The 16,753-nt window shown below is 41.8% G+C and overlaps 1 protein-coding gene across 1 annotated transcript in view; it reads left to right on the top strand.

Moving 5' to 3' along the window:
• The window catches only part of SYN2 (synapsin II), a 191,060-nt gene that overhangs the window by 153,407 nt on the left and 20,900 nt on the right, over positions 1–16,753 (top strand). The window contains exons 8-10 of the mRNA XM_064724417.1: positions 3,587–3,661; positions 7,157–7,259; positions 13,272–13,421. Coding sequence (XP_064580487.1) covers positions 3,587–3,661; positions 7,157–7,259; positions 13,272–13,421 — 328 coding nt within the window. The remainder of the gene's footprint in view (positions 1–3,586; positions 3,662–7,156; positions 7,260–13,271; positions 13,422–16,753) is intronic.

Below are 16,753 nucleotides of genomic sequence, written 5' to 3' on the forward strand. Positions count from 1 at the left end.
TCATTCCAGTTCTGTGGGTTTGTCTCACACTGCATCTGGTCAGAAAGTCAGACCTGACTTTCTCTGGCTTTCCCTTCTCTGAGGATCCCATCCTGCTTTTCTGGCAGCCCCACCAGTGTCCCCTGTGTCCGTCCCCCTGTCTGGGCCATGCCGTGCTCCAGTCCTGCTGTGTTCCCAGCCTGCTCCAACCTTCCTGTCCCTCAGTCCTGTCCCCTCATGCCAGAGCTGTCCCCATTCCCAGGATGTCCCCAGGATGTCCCTCAGCCCTTGGATCCTCCTCAGAGCCATTCCCAGCCTGGCTCTGGCCCTGCTCCCATTCCCAGCCCTATTTTCCCCACACACCTTCCCAAGCCACTCTGCAGGCCTGATTGGAGCTTTCCTCTCTTTTCCTCTCTTTCCTCTATTTTCTCTCCTCTCAGTGCTTTGACAGGCAGATTCCTTGTGTTGTGATGCCCATCTTTCCCGTTCCCAAATAAACAGAGCTGATTTTTCTCACTTTAGTGTGCATGGGAAAGGGATAAGGCCCAGCACTTGCTGGCTCCAATGCATGGTCAGGTACCAGATGCAATACTGGGCTCATCCCCTGTGGTAGAAATTGGACCACAGCGTTTTGTAGAAGAAAGCTCTGCTTTTTTTTTCCCCTTTTGACTTGAAATTTAAATGCTGTTCAGTGTCAGGAATAATTTTGGAAGAGTCAACCACGGTAAATTTATCATTCTGAAACATAAATGTTTCTTCTCTGCAGAAGCAGCAGTTGGCCTAAGGGACAGCAAAAATAAGTTAAAATGACAGCCTGTTCCTCCTACCTTTTTATTTATTTTTAAGTTTCTACTCAGAAACTCTGGGTTCATCCAAATGCTAAAAGCCTAGTGATCATTTTTTTCTCCAGTTTCTTTATCACATACCAAAATGAAATACGGACTCGTTATTACAAAGTAGCGTGGAAAGGAGAAGATTTACCAAATGTCTGAAGAATTCTTCATGTGCACATACATATACATGATGTCAGTAGAATATTGTTCTACAGCTGGTTCTCATTTTGCTCTGTGACACAGGAACAGAGCACTTAGAGAGCCACCACAAAAAAATACCAGCTGAACATTTGTTTTTGTAGTTTAAAGAGAGTTATTAAGAGCCTCGGGTTTATAATTCTGTGGGAAATTGTGGTTTAAGTGGATCCATGAGTCACCAAACACTGGTGCTTATCGTCTGTCAGTAGAGATTATGGCCAAAAAAGCAGGATTGGATCCCTGTAAATACCACAGCCCCTCTGGAGGCTGTGTGACACACACTTAACTGCCCTGGGCACCCGGGCAGCGTTCAGCTGACTTCAAGGAAATCCAGTTTAAAAGGGTCACACACCATGTAGAAAAACAGAAGTACAAAAGCTCTGTATCTAAATCTCCCCTCCAAAAGCAGGACTGCGAGTCCAAGGCTTAGAGTTCTTTGATCAAAAGGTCAATAAACCAAAAGTAAAGCACATCAAGCAGAGGAATAGTGCTGGAGGATCAAACCACAGAGCAGGCTGCCTACCCAAGAATAGTAGGCAGACATTTCTACATATTTTTCTGATGACAAGTCCCTGTCCCAGCAATTTGGATTGGATACTGCAAATGCTACTAAATAAAGCAGGAAGGTGTTGGAAAAGGGGAAGCTCAAGTTACTATGAATTGTTTAGCAATTCTAAAACAGTTCTTCCTTCTTGCAAAGACCAAATCGAGTACAAACATGTTAAGCCTAAGTGTAAAGCACTTAAAGGTGTAGGAGTTGTTTTATTTATTGTTCAGTGTTTGGTTAAAGAGGAGGAAATAATGATGTGAAAGGCTCCTGGCAATTATCAGACATGAATAAGGGTGGGAAACCTGCATGTTTCATATATATAATTACAGAAATAATCTCTAGGGCTTAGGGTGTCTGGGTGGGTAGTTTTGGATCAGTTCACCATGATCACTCATTCTGGAGTTCATCTGTGTCAAACCCACAATCTCCTGAGATCCCACCAGTGAATTCTGTGTCCACAGCATCCCCCAGCCCTGCTCTGACCCCCGCAGCATCCTCACAGCCAGCCAAGCATCCACTTGGAGACTTCTGCAGGGGCTTTTCCCAGTGTGGAGGGAAAATAGGGCTTCAATCTGGCCATCTTTGTGTCTCCAGTCAGTGGTGCTGGGATTCCATCACTGCAGCTGAGCATCTTGAGCTAAATACTGGCTAAAAGCCTTCAGGATGACTATTTCCCCTGATTTGGTCACATCTTCCTTCCTAAAAGACACCTAAAAGGGTTCATTCTGATCAATTCCCATGAGAAGTCTGCAAGAGGATTGAACTGTGATTTGTGGGATTTTCTCTCTGATGCCAAATGTCTGTGTGGAGTAGTAATGAGGCTAAAATTATTAATTTTTAAGCAGGCACATGTATATAAACACCACCGTAAAAAACTGAGCAGAAATCACAACACAACCTCTCTGCTAGGTGAGGTTTCCTTACACACAGCACTCAACAAGCACCCTCTTCTCTTCTCTTCTCTTCTCTTCTCTTCTCTTCTCTTCTCTTCTCTTCTCTTCTCTTCTCTTCTCTTCTCTTCTCTTCTCTTCTCTTCTCTTCTCTTCTCTTCTCTTCTCTTCTCTTCTCTTCTCTTCTCTTCTCTCTCTTCTCTTCTCTTCTCCCTTTTCCCCTTTCTCCTTCCCTTCTGTCCCCTTCCCCTTCCCATCTCTCTTTTCTCTCCACAGCACAGGACATGGCATCACAGAAGACCTTTAAATTTTATGAAGGTCCCAGAGAAATATCAACATTCCCCCACAATTGCTACTGACCCTCGTAATTACCTTAATGGGACATGGAGAGAGAGCTCTGGCTGCTGCCTGATACACTTTTAATGCTTTGCAGATGTTCCCTTGATTTTACTAACTGGAAACACTTCATAACTTGTATGCACAGCCTGTTCCCAGTACAGCATTTAGCTCTCACAAAGCAGGAATCTTCCCAGCCCTAAGGTCTGAGAGGGAAAAAACCTTCACATGGATTTTTTTCTTTCTTAGAGGTTAAATAGAAGAAGGTGAACTGACACAGAGTGTTTAGGTTATATCAGTAAATAGCAAAGAGTGAACACTGGAGGAGGAACCAAAATCCAGCTCCAAAGCACACCTGAAATCACTTCAGAGGTGTTAGAAACATAAAAGTGTTGCTTTTTGAGCATTGGGACACAGTGGGGTGGGTCTGAAAGGAGAAGCTGAAGCTTCTTGACATTTACCTTTGCAGTGCCAGCGTGTTACAGATAATTCAGTGCCTTTGTAGCTGGCACCAGCTCATTTCTAACTCTGCCCCTTCATCAGAGCAGGCTGAGTTTTTAGAAAACAACTTAAATAAATAAATGGGGAACAGAAATTTCCCAGCCACTCTTTATCCCTCCAGTACAAAATGTATTCCTGACAATGCTCCTACAACCCCTCACGGTTCAGATGCTCGGTTCCAAGCTGCCAGCTGGGGAAAAGGTGTCAGTACTGCTGCTGCACTCATGGGAGAAGCAGAGGCATTTGATGATGGGAATGTGAAACCCCTGGCTGCCTTTGTAATGTTTTCCCCCTTTCAGGAGAACTTCCATATCCGGGAACTGGAAGACAAACACGGGCTCTGCCATGCTGGAACAAATTGCTATGTCAGATAAGTAAGTGGAGTCTCGTGTCAAAGGTAATTAAAAAATTAACAGAGCTTGATTTGAAGTGGATTTTTAAAGAATGCCATTGTTGGTACACAAGTCACAGTAAGTGCTTTGTGTATGCATTGTGTTCATTTGGGGAGAAGGAATCTCTCAGTCAGGGGAGAGAGCAGAGGCAGGAGTTCCACGTGGCTTCAGAATTACCCACCCACACCCACAGCCCCAGGGGTTATGTGAGCCCCTGGGTTCCTACATCCACATCTGCTCCCAGAAAATGTCAGGAATTCCCTTCAGAAAACTGAATTTCACAGACTGACCTGTCAGTGATTTCTCCTGGTTCATTTGCCCTCTCTTATCCACCAGTCTCACACCTCTTTTAAACTTTCCTCCTACATCCTACCACCCCCCTACATAACCAAGGAATCCAGTCTGCCTATTTAAATCCTATTTTGCCTATTTAAATCCCATTTCTCTTTTCTACTTTCAATCCCAAACTCCTTACTTTTCATTTTATAAATTTCCGCTGAAGTGCACTGTGAGGCTTTTTCCCCTGTTGCTGGGATACACTGAAGCTTTATTTCCCCTGTGCCATCATTCCAGCTCTGTACTTTGGTTTACTGTGCTTTTCCTTTTCTTTCCCATTCTTATCCTGGATAATTCCTGCAGTCCAGTTGAAAACATTCATGCAGCAGCACTTTGAAGCTCAGAACTCTTTTCTCAACCCCCCTCATTTGCTCCACAACCCATAAACCTCTTTTCCCTGCAAAACAAAATCTCAGAGTCTTTTGAATGGCTGTGGATTTTCTGCTGTTCAGCTTCTCCAAAGGCTGCCACCAGTGGAAGCTGAACTAAACTCTGTGCAGTGAAAGTGGAATTTAAAAGGTGTTTTAAAGTTCAACATTAGTCCTGGTCTGTTTGTTTGGGGCTTTTTTTTAAAGCCTGGAACCTACAACTTGGTGTGTCTTAGGAGCTGAGGGAGACACAGGAACAGAAGCATTGCCTGCCCTGGAAAGGTGAAAACAAGAAAGAAAGACGGGAATTCCAGCTCCCTGCTGTCCAAGCCCTGTCTAGACTGTGTCCTCACTGCTCTCCCCTCTGGGCATGGCCTGCAGCCACATTATTTTCCCTTTCTCATTCCCTCCCACCTCGCTGCAGAAAGTGAGGTTGTGTGTTCCCTGTGAGCTCCGGGCTGTGTAATTACAGCCCGTGGGCTGCTGGAACACACAAATTCCACTCGTGCCCCCAGGACAGCAGGGCCAGGGATGGGAAATGCTCCCCTGCTCCTGCTGGGAATGCTGGAAATGCTCCCTGAGCTCTGCCCCTGCTCCTGTTTTACAGTGGAGTCAATTAGAGCAGAATGGGGATTTTCCCATTAACACACCAGCCAGCAAAACCAAACTTCCTTCAGCTGCTGGGGCCAAAAGCATGGGAAAGGTGGATATGGTTCCACCAGGGAGGAGAAATTCACAGAAAGAAGAAGAGAGTGGCAGGAAGGGACAGGGACAGGGAAAAAAGGGGTCACAATTCCTCATTTACCCCTGTTCCAAAGCTCCTGCTGCCCACAGAGCTGTGCCACATGTGCCCACCTCCCCTGGCACACCTGGTATTGCCCCTTTGTCTTTAATTTTGGTTTTAATACATCCATGGATGGGCAGGAAGTGCCTTGAAGGCCCTGCCTGGTGGGCATTGCTGGCTGGACACAGACCTCAGGGCAGAAATTCAGAGAAGAAAGTGGCAGGAAGGGACAGGCAGAGGGGTCACAATTCCTCATTTACCCCTGTTCCAAACTGTGCCCACCTCCCCTGGCACACCTGGTATTGCCCCCTGGGACCAACCCTGTATCTTTATCCTTTATCTTTCTCCTTTATCTTTCTCCTTTATTTCTGCTGTCCCCCCTGGCTCTGGGAAAAGAGGGCCCATGACCTTTTGTCAAACCCACTGTGCAAGCCTTAGGTTTCAAACACTCCAGGCTGCTCCATCCAAAACCTCTCTTCCCGAATGGATTTTTCCAGCTCTGTGTTTGTTGGCAGAAGATGGGCTATTAAATATGCTTTCATAAATCTGATTGATGTTGCAGTGTTTTAGAGAAAATGTCCTCGGTTTTGTTTCCATTTCGAGTCCAGATATTTACTGTTCAAGGCAAGTTTTGTTGTCCCTGTGACTTTCTAAGATACACAAGATTTTACAGCCAAAAAAGAATAAATTATTTATAAGCAAGTGCATGCAAAAAGTCCAGTCAGCCAGTGCATCTACAGATGTTGAATTTGTCAGGCATCCAAAAAACCCTCTTATATTGGACAAAAACCATGTTTCTCACAGGAAAAAAAAAAAGTTATTTTCATTGCTAAGATATTACCATCAGGATCTTTTCAAATCGATTTCTTTGTATTCTGCTTAAAAGAAAAACTTTTCCATTGGAACAGATTAGATATAAGAAAATATCAAGAATGTGACTTAATAAGTTTACTTGGAAAGGATGCTGTTACTGAAGATATTTATACATGAATCAGACTCTCAGCCCAGCAAGGAATTTCCTTTGATCCCACAATGAAATCAAATGCTTTGTTTATTACAGCGAGGGGGTTTTTTTCTGTGGAAAATACTATGAGGTGGCAAATCCATCATCAGGACTGGAGCAGGAGAGGGGCTGGAAGAGGAAATAGCTCTGCTTTAGACTCAGCAGTGAGCCAAGAGCAAAATTCATGATCAATGAATGCATTAAAAATGGAGTTTTTTAGCCAATGATGCCCTTCAGTTGGTGACATCACCCTGCATCACTCCAGGATCATTTCCTGCCTGCCCACCCTGCTGGAGTCACTGAACATTCCCAGTGCCTTTGGTGTCCTTGTCTTTGGGCTCTCAGAGCTTGTGCTACAGCAATCACAGGAACTGCCTCACTCTTCTCATAAATAAATCCTTCCCCACCCACTCGTTGGTCAGATAATCTCTCTATTCATGGAGAAAAAATGAAAATAAATCGTATTGCTGCTGGTAGGATGGGTGAAGAGTCCACCCTCAGTCTCTTACCATGACATTACAAAATAAACTGAAGAATTTTTGTGCCCAATTCTGTAAGAAATTGCCTTTTTAGGAGTTGTAGAATTCCTTGGAATTATTTAAATTCCACTTGGGTTGTGCTGTGGTTGTCTGTAACCCTACATGAAGAACACAACCCTTTTCTGCATGCTCCACAACCCCCATAATTCCATATTTTTGTCCTTCTGCATCACCTGAAGGGTTTTCCTGCCTGGGTTTCTCCTTTTGCTCAGTGCTGTAGGAATAAAACCTGCCTGGTTCCATTTGAAAACAGTTGGTCCACGATCTAGGATGGTGCCTCAGACTCATTTTCCTGATACAGGAGCCAGACCCATCCAATGTAGTGAAAATTCTGAATTTAATGAAGTGAAAATACTGAATGTAATATTACATAGGTTATTAGGTGAGCCTCTAGAAAATCAATAGCCTGATGAGACACTCACAGAGCAAATTATTTTTGTGAAACAGGTACAAGCTTTGGGTTGACACCTGTTCTGAAATATTTGGCGGCTTGGACATCTGTGCTGTTAAAGCTGTACATGGGAAGGATGGAAAAGATTATATTTTTGAGGTAAGAAATCCTGCTTTTTTTTTTTCCAATATCTGCCTTTACATATTGCAAACAGGCAAGGAAAGAAACCTTTCTGATAGCTGAGCACTGCCTTATTTGTGTTTGAGGCAGGGCTGTGTATTTTTGAGCACTGTTTCAAACATGATACAAAGCCACAGGTCCAAATTAGTGGCAAAACTTGCTGGAAAATGTAACCCTATGGATGGGAACGTCTTCTGGTGTTGGAGGAAATGTACACAGAGTGCAAAACAAAGCCAAATGTGGATGGCACATTTTGCCAACCCTGATGGTTTCTTTCCTGAGCAGCCTCAGCAGCTTTTCCAGGAAGGTTTATAGATAGCACCACCCCAAGGGAACCCCAACAAAATTATACCTTGCTCTGCAAAGGGAGATTAAGGATGAAGTGGAAACAACTTTACTTTTTTTGTAGCCTAAATATTGCCCTGAACATCTAAATCCTCATGAATCAGAAGTTTCTGCTGTAGGTAATTTTGAAAAGTTGAAGTTTTTCATTTCCTTTGAGGTTTTTTTTTTATGGAGAAATATCATTTTGTGTAGCCATAAAACAAGTTATCATCACTTTCCTATCACCATTTCTTCAGCACCTTCCACGTTCCTAGAATTTTATTCAGGAGGTGGGCAAGGATCTCCAGAATCTCCTCACTCCAAAAAAAAACTGATAAAGCAAAAAGGGAAAGCTTTTAAAAAATGAAATAACCACTGCAAATTCTGTAATGGACTGAGACTGCAACTCAACAAATCCCCTGATTTTCCATGCCACAGTCAGACATAATTACTAAACCCCAGAATTCTCAGAGCTGCAGAGCATTTTAATCAGGGTGCAGAATAGACCTTGCAATTAAATAAAAAAGAAATAAAAAGAGTGGATGGAAGTGTGATAATTCCTGCTGTTGTCTGGAATCAGCTGAATTGTCCCGGAGATGGGAATGCTCATCAGCAAGGACATTTAGAATCTGTAAAAAACATTGAAATGTGGGGCTGTTTGCAAAGTTCACATCCACCAGAACATCTGGAAAAATTAGGATATCAACAATTCTTACACTGCAGTTTTTACAATGATGAGTTGAAAACTGTCTGCACCAAGAGAGGGAGAATTTTCTCCTTTTGTGTTCTTTCAGCACGGGAAAATAAAAGTTATTAAGGCTGGCACGTGCATGGTGCACTCGAGAGAGCTGAGCAGGACAGGCAGTCCAGAAATCCTGGGCTGCAGCTCCCGGGGAAAAAAAAAGGAAAAAATGAGGAAATAATTAGGAAAAATGAGGAAAAATTTAGGGAAAAAATTAGGGAAAACTGAGGAAAAAATGAGGAAAAAACGAGAAAAAAATGAGGAAAAATTAGGAAAAATTAGGAAAAATAAGGAAAAAAACAAGGAAAAAATGAGGAAAAAATGAGGAAAAAATTAGGAAAAAATTAGGAAAAAATTAGGTAAAAGCAAGGAAAAAACAAGGAAAAAACAAGGAAAAAAACTAGGAAAAAATGAGGATTTGGGTACCACTGACAAGGAACACACAGATTCCCTAATGGGTGAAATAACATTGGCAGATTTGTTCTTGCTGATTTTCACTCGGCACATTCAGCCAGTGTCACCTCCAGTTGTGTGTCACCCACCCTGGAAGGGAATGGGAATTAGGGGAGAATTCCAAGCTTTCTTCACATATCCAGACCAGTTTTCTGCTCTCCAGAAAAATGTCATCTCCAGTTTTGCTGAACAGGAGAAAATTATTAATTTTTGACAAAATTATTAATTATTATTCAAGCCCAATACCACCTGTGTTGTTCTGTGGTGTCTGTTCTTTCCCCCTCAGTGGGAATTCTCAGCTGCCAAGCATCAGACAAGCTGTAGAAACAGGATTTTATTAACACATCCCTGCAACATGCAGCAGTTTAACTGCCTGCCCTCTTCTTCCTGATGAGACATCAAATCAAGTCCAATAAACTTTTAACTTCTTAAAGATAAAGACTTTTCCCCTTTTAAAATTAACACTTCTGAGGTTTCAGTGCCAGAAGGAGCAGAGAATTGTTTATATTTCTGATCCCACTGAATATTATCTTTCCTGTTTCATTCTTGGAAAAGCAAAGCTCTGGGAAAGTCAATAAAAGCTCAGAGTGGTGATGAGAGCAGTAAAAGAGAACAAATGGAAGAGAATCCTTCAGAGTGGCCTCCCAGAAGTCTCCCAAATTTTGTTTAAATTAAATGGGCTGCTGCAGGTGTCTTTCCCACTTGCTTCATTTCGCCCTGAGCTAAGTTACAATTAGCTCCCAAGTGGTGTTTTTGACTTAGAAAGGATTTCAAGAAGAAAACTTTCACTGGAAACCGACGGAGGGAATGAAGAAACAGTGTTTGTGCACAACTGTATGGAAAGTTCTGCTCTTGGCCTCGAATTCTTCAGAAGCTCAGCTACTTCTCCTGTGCTCCCATCCAGGACAGAATTCCTCTGCTCAGCTCAGGGAGGGAGCCAAATCCAGCTGTAATCACTGATAAACTCAGAAGCCTCTCCTAATTTCTGCTCTGGAGCATTGCTGTGTTCACAGACCAAAGGGAATGGTTTTGCCCATTTCTCACTCTGCCAAGCATGGACCTTCAAAATTACCCTAATTAATTCCCCCTTTCCCCTGTGCTTACCATTTATTCTGTTTTCTCCTGGAATTCCTGGGTTTTTCCCTCAGGAGATCCATCTATCCTGCCTGACTGACTGACTGACTGACAGCAGTCAGTTTCTCCTTCAAACACCACGATCACTTTGCACTTACTGATATTTTATAATTCCTCTGTCTCCTTTAGAAATCCCATCCCATTTCCCTTCCTAATTACAGAATTTCTCTTCTTTGTGTGGCCAGTCTCAGTCTTGCACCTCAAATTTTAGCTATTCACCTTTCCCACTAATATTTACAGTCAGTCCCTGGGTGATAAGAGAAATTCATCCCAAAGAACTGACCACTGAAATGAAAATACGTTGATATAAAAATGCAATTTCACAGAGATACGAATTAAGGGACTGTAATTCATAGCGACCCATGTTTTTACTGGCATCTGCAAAAGGAATGTATTTGATTTTATAAATTACAGATGTCCTTTTTTTTTTCTGTGGAATCCTCTTAGTGGGAAACTCCAATATTTTAAATAGCTGAGCTATATGCTGAACTAAAAACTGGCTGGGTTTAAATGAGATTTTAAATCTAGCACAGGCTGTAAATAGACTATTTATAAACAGGGAGCTTTGTGTGTGTTTAAACTTTGTCAAATCTTCTGAGGGGTGGGGAAATGCCAGCCTGACATTCCTGTAGTCACTCACAGGATTTAAAAGCTGTTGGTGTTGCCCAAAATATTCTTAAGATACATTTATATAAAACAAAAATATAAAACAGTTGTCATTAACTCTTGTACCAGGAATGAAAATTGACTGTATTCTGTGAAAGGAAAAGAAAATACACCAAAAATCACCATACAAAGCATCCACCTGGATCTCAGGGGGTGCCAGAGGTGCTCTGCTGCCACATCTTTGGCCAACAATATTTGTGCTCCTGTGGCAACAAACCCAAGGATTTTAACAAGGTCAAAACCTGCCCAGGTGATAAGAGACTGATAAGGACAAATGACTCTGGTTTTAATGCCAAATCTGCTTGAATCTGCCTCAGATTTGTGACTATGCCTGAAAATTCTTCATTCAAGGAGTGAAACAACCTCTCTGCTGGAGTGGCCATGAAGATCTGACACCTCCAGGCTCCTTATTTTCACTTTTCCCACCAGTTCTGCCACACAGCATGGCAGTACCTCCCAAAGGAAGCTGATGTGTGAACCTGCAGTTGTGGAAGTGCTTGAGAGCAGAAATTCAGCCCAAACCCAATCCTCCAGATCTTAATCCTGCCTAATCCTTTGGCAGGGTTTATTGGAGATAATTTATTTCACAGTCATTCCAAGTAATTGTTTTAATGCAAGTGCATGGTAAACCAAGGGGTTTTTTTCTTTGCTTGTGAAACTTTTAACTGATGTTGGGTAAGAGGGGGGCTCATCTACACCCTATGGTGCATATTTTTTTAAAAAAGCTCTCATTAAAACAGATTTTTAGAGCCCAAACCTCACTCCTGCTCTGAAAATCAGATGGTTTGCAGTGAAGAACCAAACATCCAATGCCTTTCACACTAAAACATTCTATATTCAGTCATCATTAACACTTCACAGCCCTGGCACCAAGCAAATTCCTCTCACAAAAACAGCTCAGGATACAAGGAATGGATCTTTAACATGTTTATACAATTTTTAAGATAGCAGTAAGTGAGCAGAAATGAATATTAAATGGCCACTCAACCTGCAAGGTTACATTTTACCCCTCCAGAAATATCAACTCTTAATGGTTGATCAACTCTTCTCTTAATTAATGGAAAACATTGGCATTTTCCACTCAAATCTATGGTTGTTAAAAAAGATGGTAAACTTTAAAAAACCTTTCAGTGTACTTATTAAACATCTCTGCTGCTGATGTGGCCCTAGAGTCAAAACCAGTCATTCATTTCTAAGGAAACATTTGTTCTGCAGTTCAATTATTGTGCATTGTTTACTCTGGGGTTATTTTCAAGCCTTTTGGCTGTGAGGAAGCTCAGAGACCTCCTAAATCTGAAAATCCCAGCACAAACATTGCCAGCATTTTGGTTGCCAGCACACGATGCCAGTGAATCTTGTAAATGAACAAACAAAAGAATCATGGAAATTATTTGGGACTTCAAGCTAATCCCATTATTGGAACAAAATCTTCCTTTGTCACTCAGAATTTCTACAGCTCTCACCATAGTTTGAAAAGCTCAAGATTGATATTACTTATAAATACTAAATCCTTCCCAGCTACTGCAAGATGCAATGTTCTTTTAAATCCAAATATCCCTTTAAACACCAACTTCTGTGTCTAATTCCTAGAACCCCTTGAAAACCTAAAAGAAGGAAGGCAAAACTCTGCTCTTTGTTAATAAAGGAGATATTCTGTGGAGGCTGAGGGATTGAGAAGAGTTTTGCTGCCTCTAAATCCCATCCACACAATGTGGGTGTGTTCCTGCTCTTCAGACTGATCCCTGAGCACCTCTCAGATAACAAAATTCTTCCACCCAGACCTGTGGGAAACACCAGAGTGCACATGAGGCACATGCAAAAAGAATTGCAGCTTCTCAAAAGTGAATGGAATCCTGTTATTTTTCCAAGTAGGAATGCCCAGTGCCCTTGTGAATAATTGCTGGGGTTATGTTATGCTCTTATTTCCCCTGAAACAAACACAGTTGTGGCAGAAGTGGATACACTGGAGAAATAACAAATATTCTGGAGAAACAACAAATATTCTGGAGAAATTACAAGTGCTTGGGACCCACTGAAGTGGCAGGATTCAGTATTGGTTTTATTCATCGGAATGGGTGTGATAAATAACCACAGAGCACTATTAACCTGTCGTGTTCAGAATGGAAATGTGCCCATTTTTATCTGCCTCTCTGCCATCCTGCTTTCTCTGTAGAAATTCTGATTCTTTGCAGCCACACTACTTTTTAAAAAAGGTTATCAATAATAACAAGATGTTATTTAAAGCTTTTCATGAGTCAGTAAGGATCCAGATCTCCCTAGCAAAACTCCACAAACTGGCAGGGAGCTGAAGTTTAACTCTGCATTTCCTTGGGGTAATCCAGCTCCTGAATGTGGAATGAACCCCAAAATCAGGAAAGGGAGGAAACCTCAGCTGAAATTCCTGCAGATCACTGCACAGCCTGAGAAATCTCATTTTCTTTAGCAGCCCTGTTCCCTGGTGTGTGGCCAGGTGTGAAGTGAAGCTTTTTCTGAAAGGTTCTTTGGTGGGAGATGGGGAGGGGAAGGCATTGCAAAGTTGCTGTTCTCTCGTTTATTTTCTGATGGAACACACAATGCCTGTAATTCCTGTTAAAAGCCCTGCTGTAAATGCACCTCCTGCAGAGGTGAGGAGGATTTCCCTGCCAGCACTGATGTCCTGTTGCATTTTGCAGGTGATGGACTGTGCCATGCCCCTGATTGGGGAGCACCAGGCTGAAGACAGGCAGCACATCACCGAGTTAGTCGTAAGCAAAATGAACCAAATGTTGTCCAAAACTCCTATTCCATCTCCTCAGAGACCCACTGCCACTCAGCAGCCTCAGGTAGGATAAAATTTAATTTAAATTCAATTTTAAAAACAGCATCTTGGTCTATCATTTTAAGCACAAAGTTTTTTGGACACTTGTGGAACTTCAAGGATTTGGGAATTACCAATACATTTTATCAGTTTGTTATATTTTCATGAGATTGTCTTCAGATATAATCAAGTGCAAGTATTGCTGTGTTTCTGCCTGTGGGTTCAGGGAATTACCAGGCTTTGTACTGCTTCCTTTCAGTCCCATATATAAAATATCATGGAAATACTAAGGAGCACTGTCATAGAAAATGCTTGCTCTGAAGATGTCAAAAATAATAGTGAATAACTCTTGTTCTTGTGAGAAATTAATGAGGTTATAATCTTTTTTTAATGTGCTGCAATTCATGAAAATGCCTTAGAAATCTAGGAAACTCCAGAAATAAGTTCAGCATAGTAGAAGATTCAGTTACAATAGAGCATCTTGGTCTATCATTTTAAGCACAAAGTTCTATAATTTTAGGCACAAAGTTTTCCTCCAAGAATTCCAACACATGTAGAACCTCAAGGATTTGAGAATTACCAACACATTTTATCAGTTTGTTATGTTTCAAAGAGATTGTCTCCAGACAGAATCAAGAAGTGCAAGTATTGCTGTGTTTGTACCTGTGGGTTCAGGGAATTACCAGGCTCTGTACTGCTTCCTTTCAGTCCCATATATAAAATATCATGGAAATACTGAGAAGCACTGTCATAGAAAATGCTTGTCCTGAAGATGTCAAAAATAATACTGAATAACTCTTGTTCTTGTGAGAAATTAATGAGGTTATAATATTTTTTTAATGTGCTGCAATTCACGAAAATGCCTCAGAAATCTAGGAAGCTCCTGAAATATGTTCAGCACAGTAGAAGACATGGGCCAAAGGTTGCAAACAGATGCACATTTCATTTATTTTATCTTGCATGGCTTTGTAGTTAAAGTGTGTGGATGAAGAGTTCTGCCCCTGGCCCAGCTGGCTCCCAGGAACCACCTTTGTGTTTCCATCTCCATGCTTTAAAAACCTGGGGTTTATTGGAGTGATCCTTTTAATAACTTTGGGGAATGTGGTGTTTTTGTAAAAGAACAGAAAATTTGGGAGGCTGTGGATTTGCTGGGTGGGCAGGAATTGGGTGGGATTAAATAGAAGCCAGTAACAAATGCTGACCTGGGGGGTTTATATTTAAAAAGGGTCTATAAATCCCTTTTTTTTGCCAGGACTGAGAGGCAGGGGGATGGCTTTAAGATATTTAGATTACACATCAGCTCTTTGGAATGAGGGTGGTGAGGAGCTAGAAGAGTTTGTGGGTGAAACAGAACCAAATGCACCCTGCCCATGGCCTGTGAAGGGTTTCGGTGCTGCCCTGCACCTCCTCACTCCACAGGCATCAGCTGAACACCAGAAGCAGCCAAACTGCAAGCCAGGAATTACCAAGCCTAAATAACTAAACACCAAGCCTAAATCAAGGATCTATTTTTGCTCCCAGCAGGCTCCACACCAGGTAAACAATTTGAGAACAATTTTGCGGCCTACCTCAGACAGACCAGTTCTTGAGGCAGAGTGACTAATTTGTTCTTCAAATACCTCACCATGCTTTAAGATATAAAAATACCCCATCCCACATGAAAAAATAAGTGGTGTGGCTTCTATTTATGTTGCAGCCACTTGAAACTAAGCACAAAATTGTTGCAGCCACAGAACCACATACAATGGAGAAGTTTCCATCCAACATGACTCAAGTCCATTGTAAAAAGGGCACTGAGAGGGAAAGAAGGGGAAAAAATAAATCACCTTTTGCCAAAATAGTTCCTTTTAGGAGCAACAGATATTAAAATGAAGAAAAGAGGCAAATTTAGAGTCATCCAGTCAATGCAAGGCAACACAAATCAAAATTTAAAGTAGTAACAGACATGGCTGTCACATTAATAGATTCACATTTGATATTTCACATTTTGGGGAGAAATGTAAGGCCTTGGGTAGGCTGTCCTGGATTTCAGAGCATCCAGGGGAGGAGCAGGGCTCACTGTTACTGCTGTCATCCAAAGGAGCTGGCTGTTGCTTGGATGTAAATAAAATTCCCAATCATTCCCAAAAAAACCTGCCCACCTGAGTCCAGAATGAAAGCAGGATCCAAGGAGCATTTTTAGAAGGTTCCCAAATTCCTCAGTCATTGCTGTCACTCAGCATGTCCATGGAAAGGAGTTTTTGCTCTTAAAGCAGAGTTTGGGATGGATGCAGAGACAATATTCTGGCATGGTGGAATTCTGGTTGGTTCTTTTTAGTTTAGGTTATTCCTGAAGGATTCAGCCCTTGCTGATGGCAACAAGATGTTATTCCACATTAATCTTATTTTCTTTAGCTTACCCTTACATTGGGGATTGCACTTGAGAAAAAAAATTGCTGTGAAAACCAGATATATTCTTATCAGATATTTGCAATATCTGTTAGTTTTCCTCTCAGTTAATCAGACTATTAAAATTGGCCTTGTTCTACCAGTTTAGGGCAGGTAAAGGGGACCTGATTTTCTGCTGAAGATTCCATTTGCAAATACCCATAAATCTTCCCAGTTTTAGGGGAGAACCATGAAACATATTTGTAGAACTTAAAGCAAATAACTCCTCATGCACAGTTAATTTTTAGCTGGGTTTTGCTAAGAGTAAAATCAGCCTGTTAAAACAAAGCTGCCCCTTGCACTTTTGAACAGTCTTTCCTAAAGTAAGAAATTATTTCCCATTCTTGAGAAACAGCCAATTCATCTGCAGGGCAGAACTGCCCATTTCTACAGGTGACACAAAATGCAAAGCCACTGATTTATCCCAAATCAATTCTGTGCAGATGTAGAAACCAAAATACTGGAGATATCAAAGAGTAATTGCTGAGTTTTGCTGCTTCTGCTTTTAAATGAGCAGCCTGTGCTCAATAATGCAGCTCCAGTTGTGCCAGGTTCTGGATTTCTTTATTATCTGGGAGTTTTCAGAAGTGTTTCTATTTTAGTCCAGACTGGGTGGACTGAACATAAAAACATGCCTCGATTTCTGAATGCCCACAGTGGTCAGCCCCACTGCAATTAAGCATCCATCAGGAAACAAATCAATGATTGGGAAAATCAGCCTTTGTTTGGCACTGGGCAGCCAAGTCCTGGTGGGCATGGTTGGCCCTGCAGTGCTCTGGCAAAGCTCTCCTGTCACAGAGCCAGGGGAGCAAATTCCAGAGGGAAACCTCCCAGGGCAGGGCTGGGATTGTTGAACCCATTAAACCTGAGGTATCTGAATGGGGAGACTTCTTAAATATGGGTTTTCTGTGTTATTTGTTTATTTATCTG

This window comes from Zonotrichia leucophrys, chromosome 12, assembly GCF_028769735.1.
Source record: "Zonotrichia leucophrys gambelii isolate GWCS_2022_RI chromosome 12, RI_Zleu_2.0, whole genome shotgun sequence".
NCBI classification, from domain to species: Eukaryota; Metazoa; Chordata; class Aves; order Passeriformes; family Passerellidae; genus Zonotrichia; species Zonotrichia leucophrys.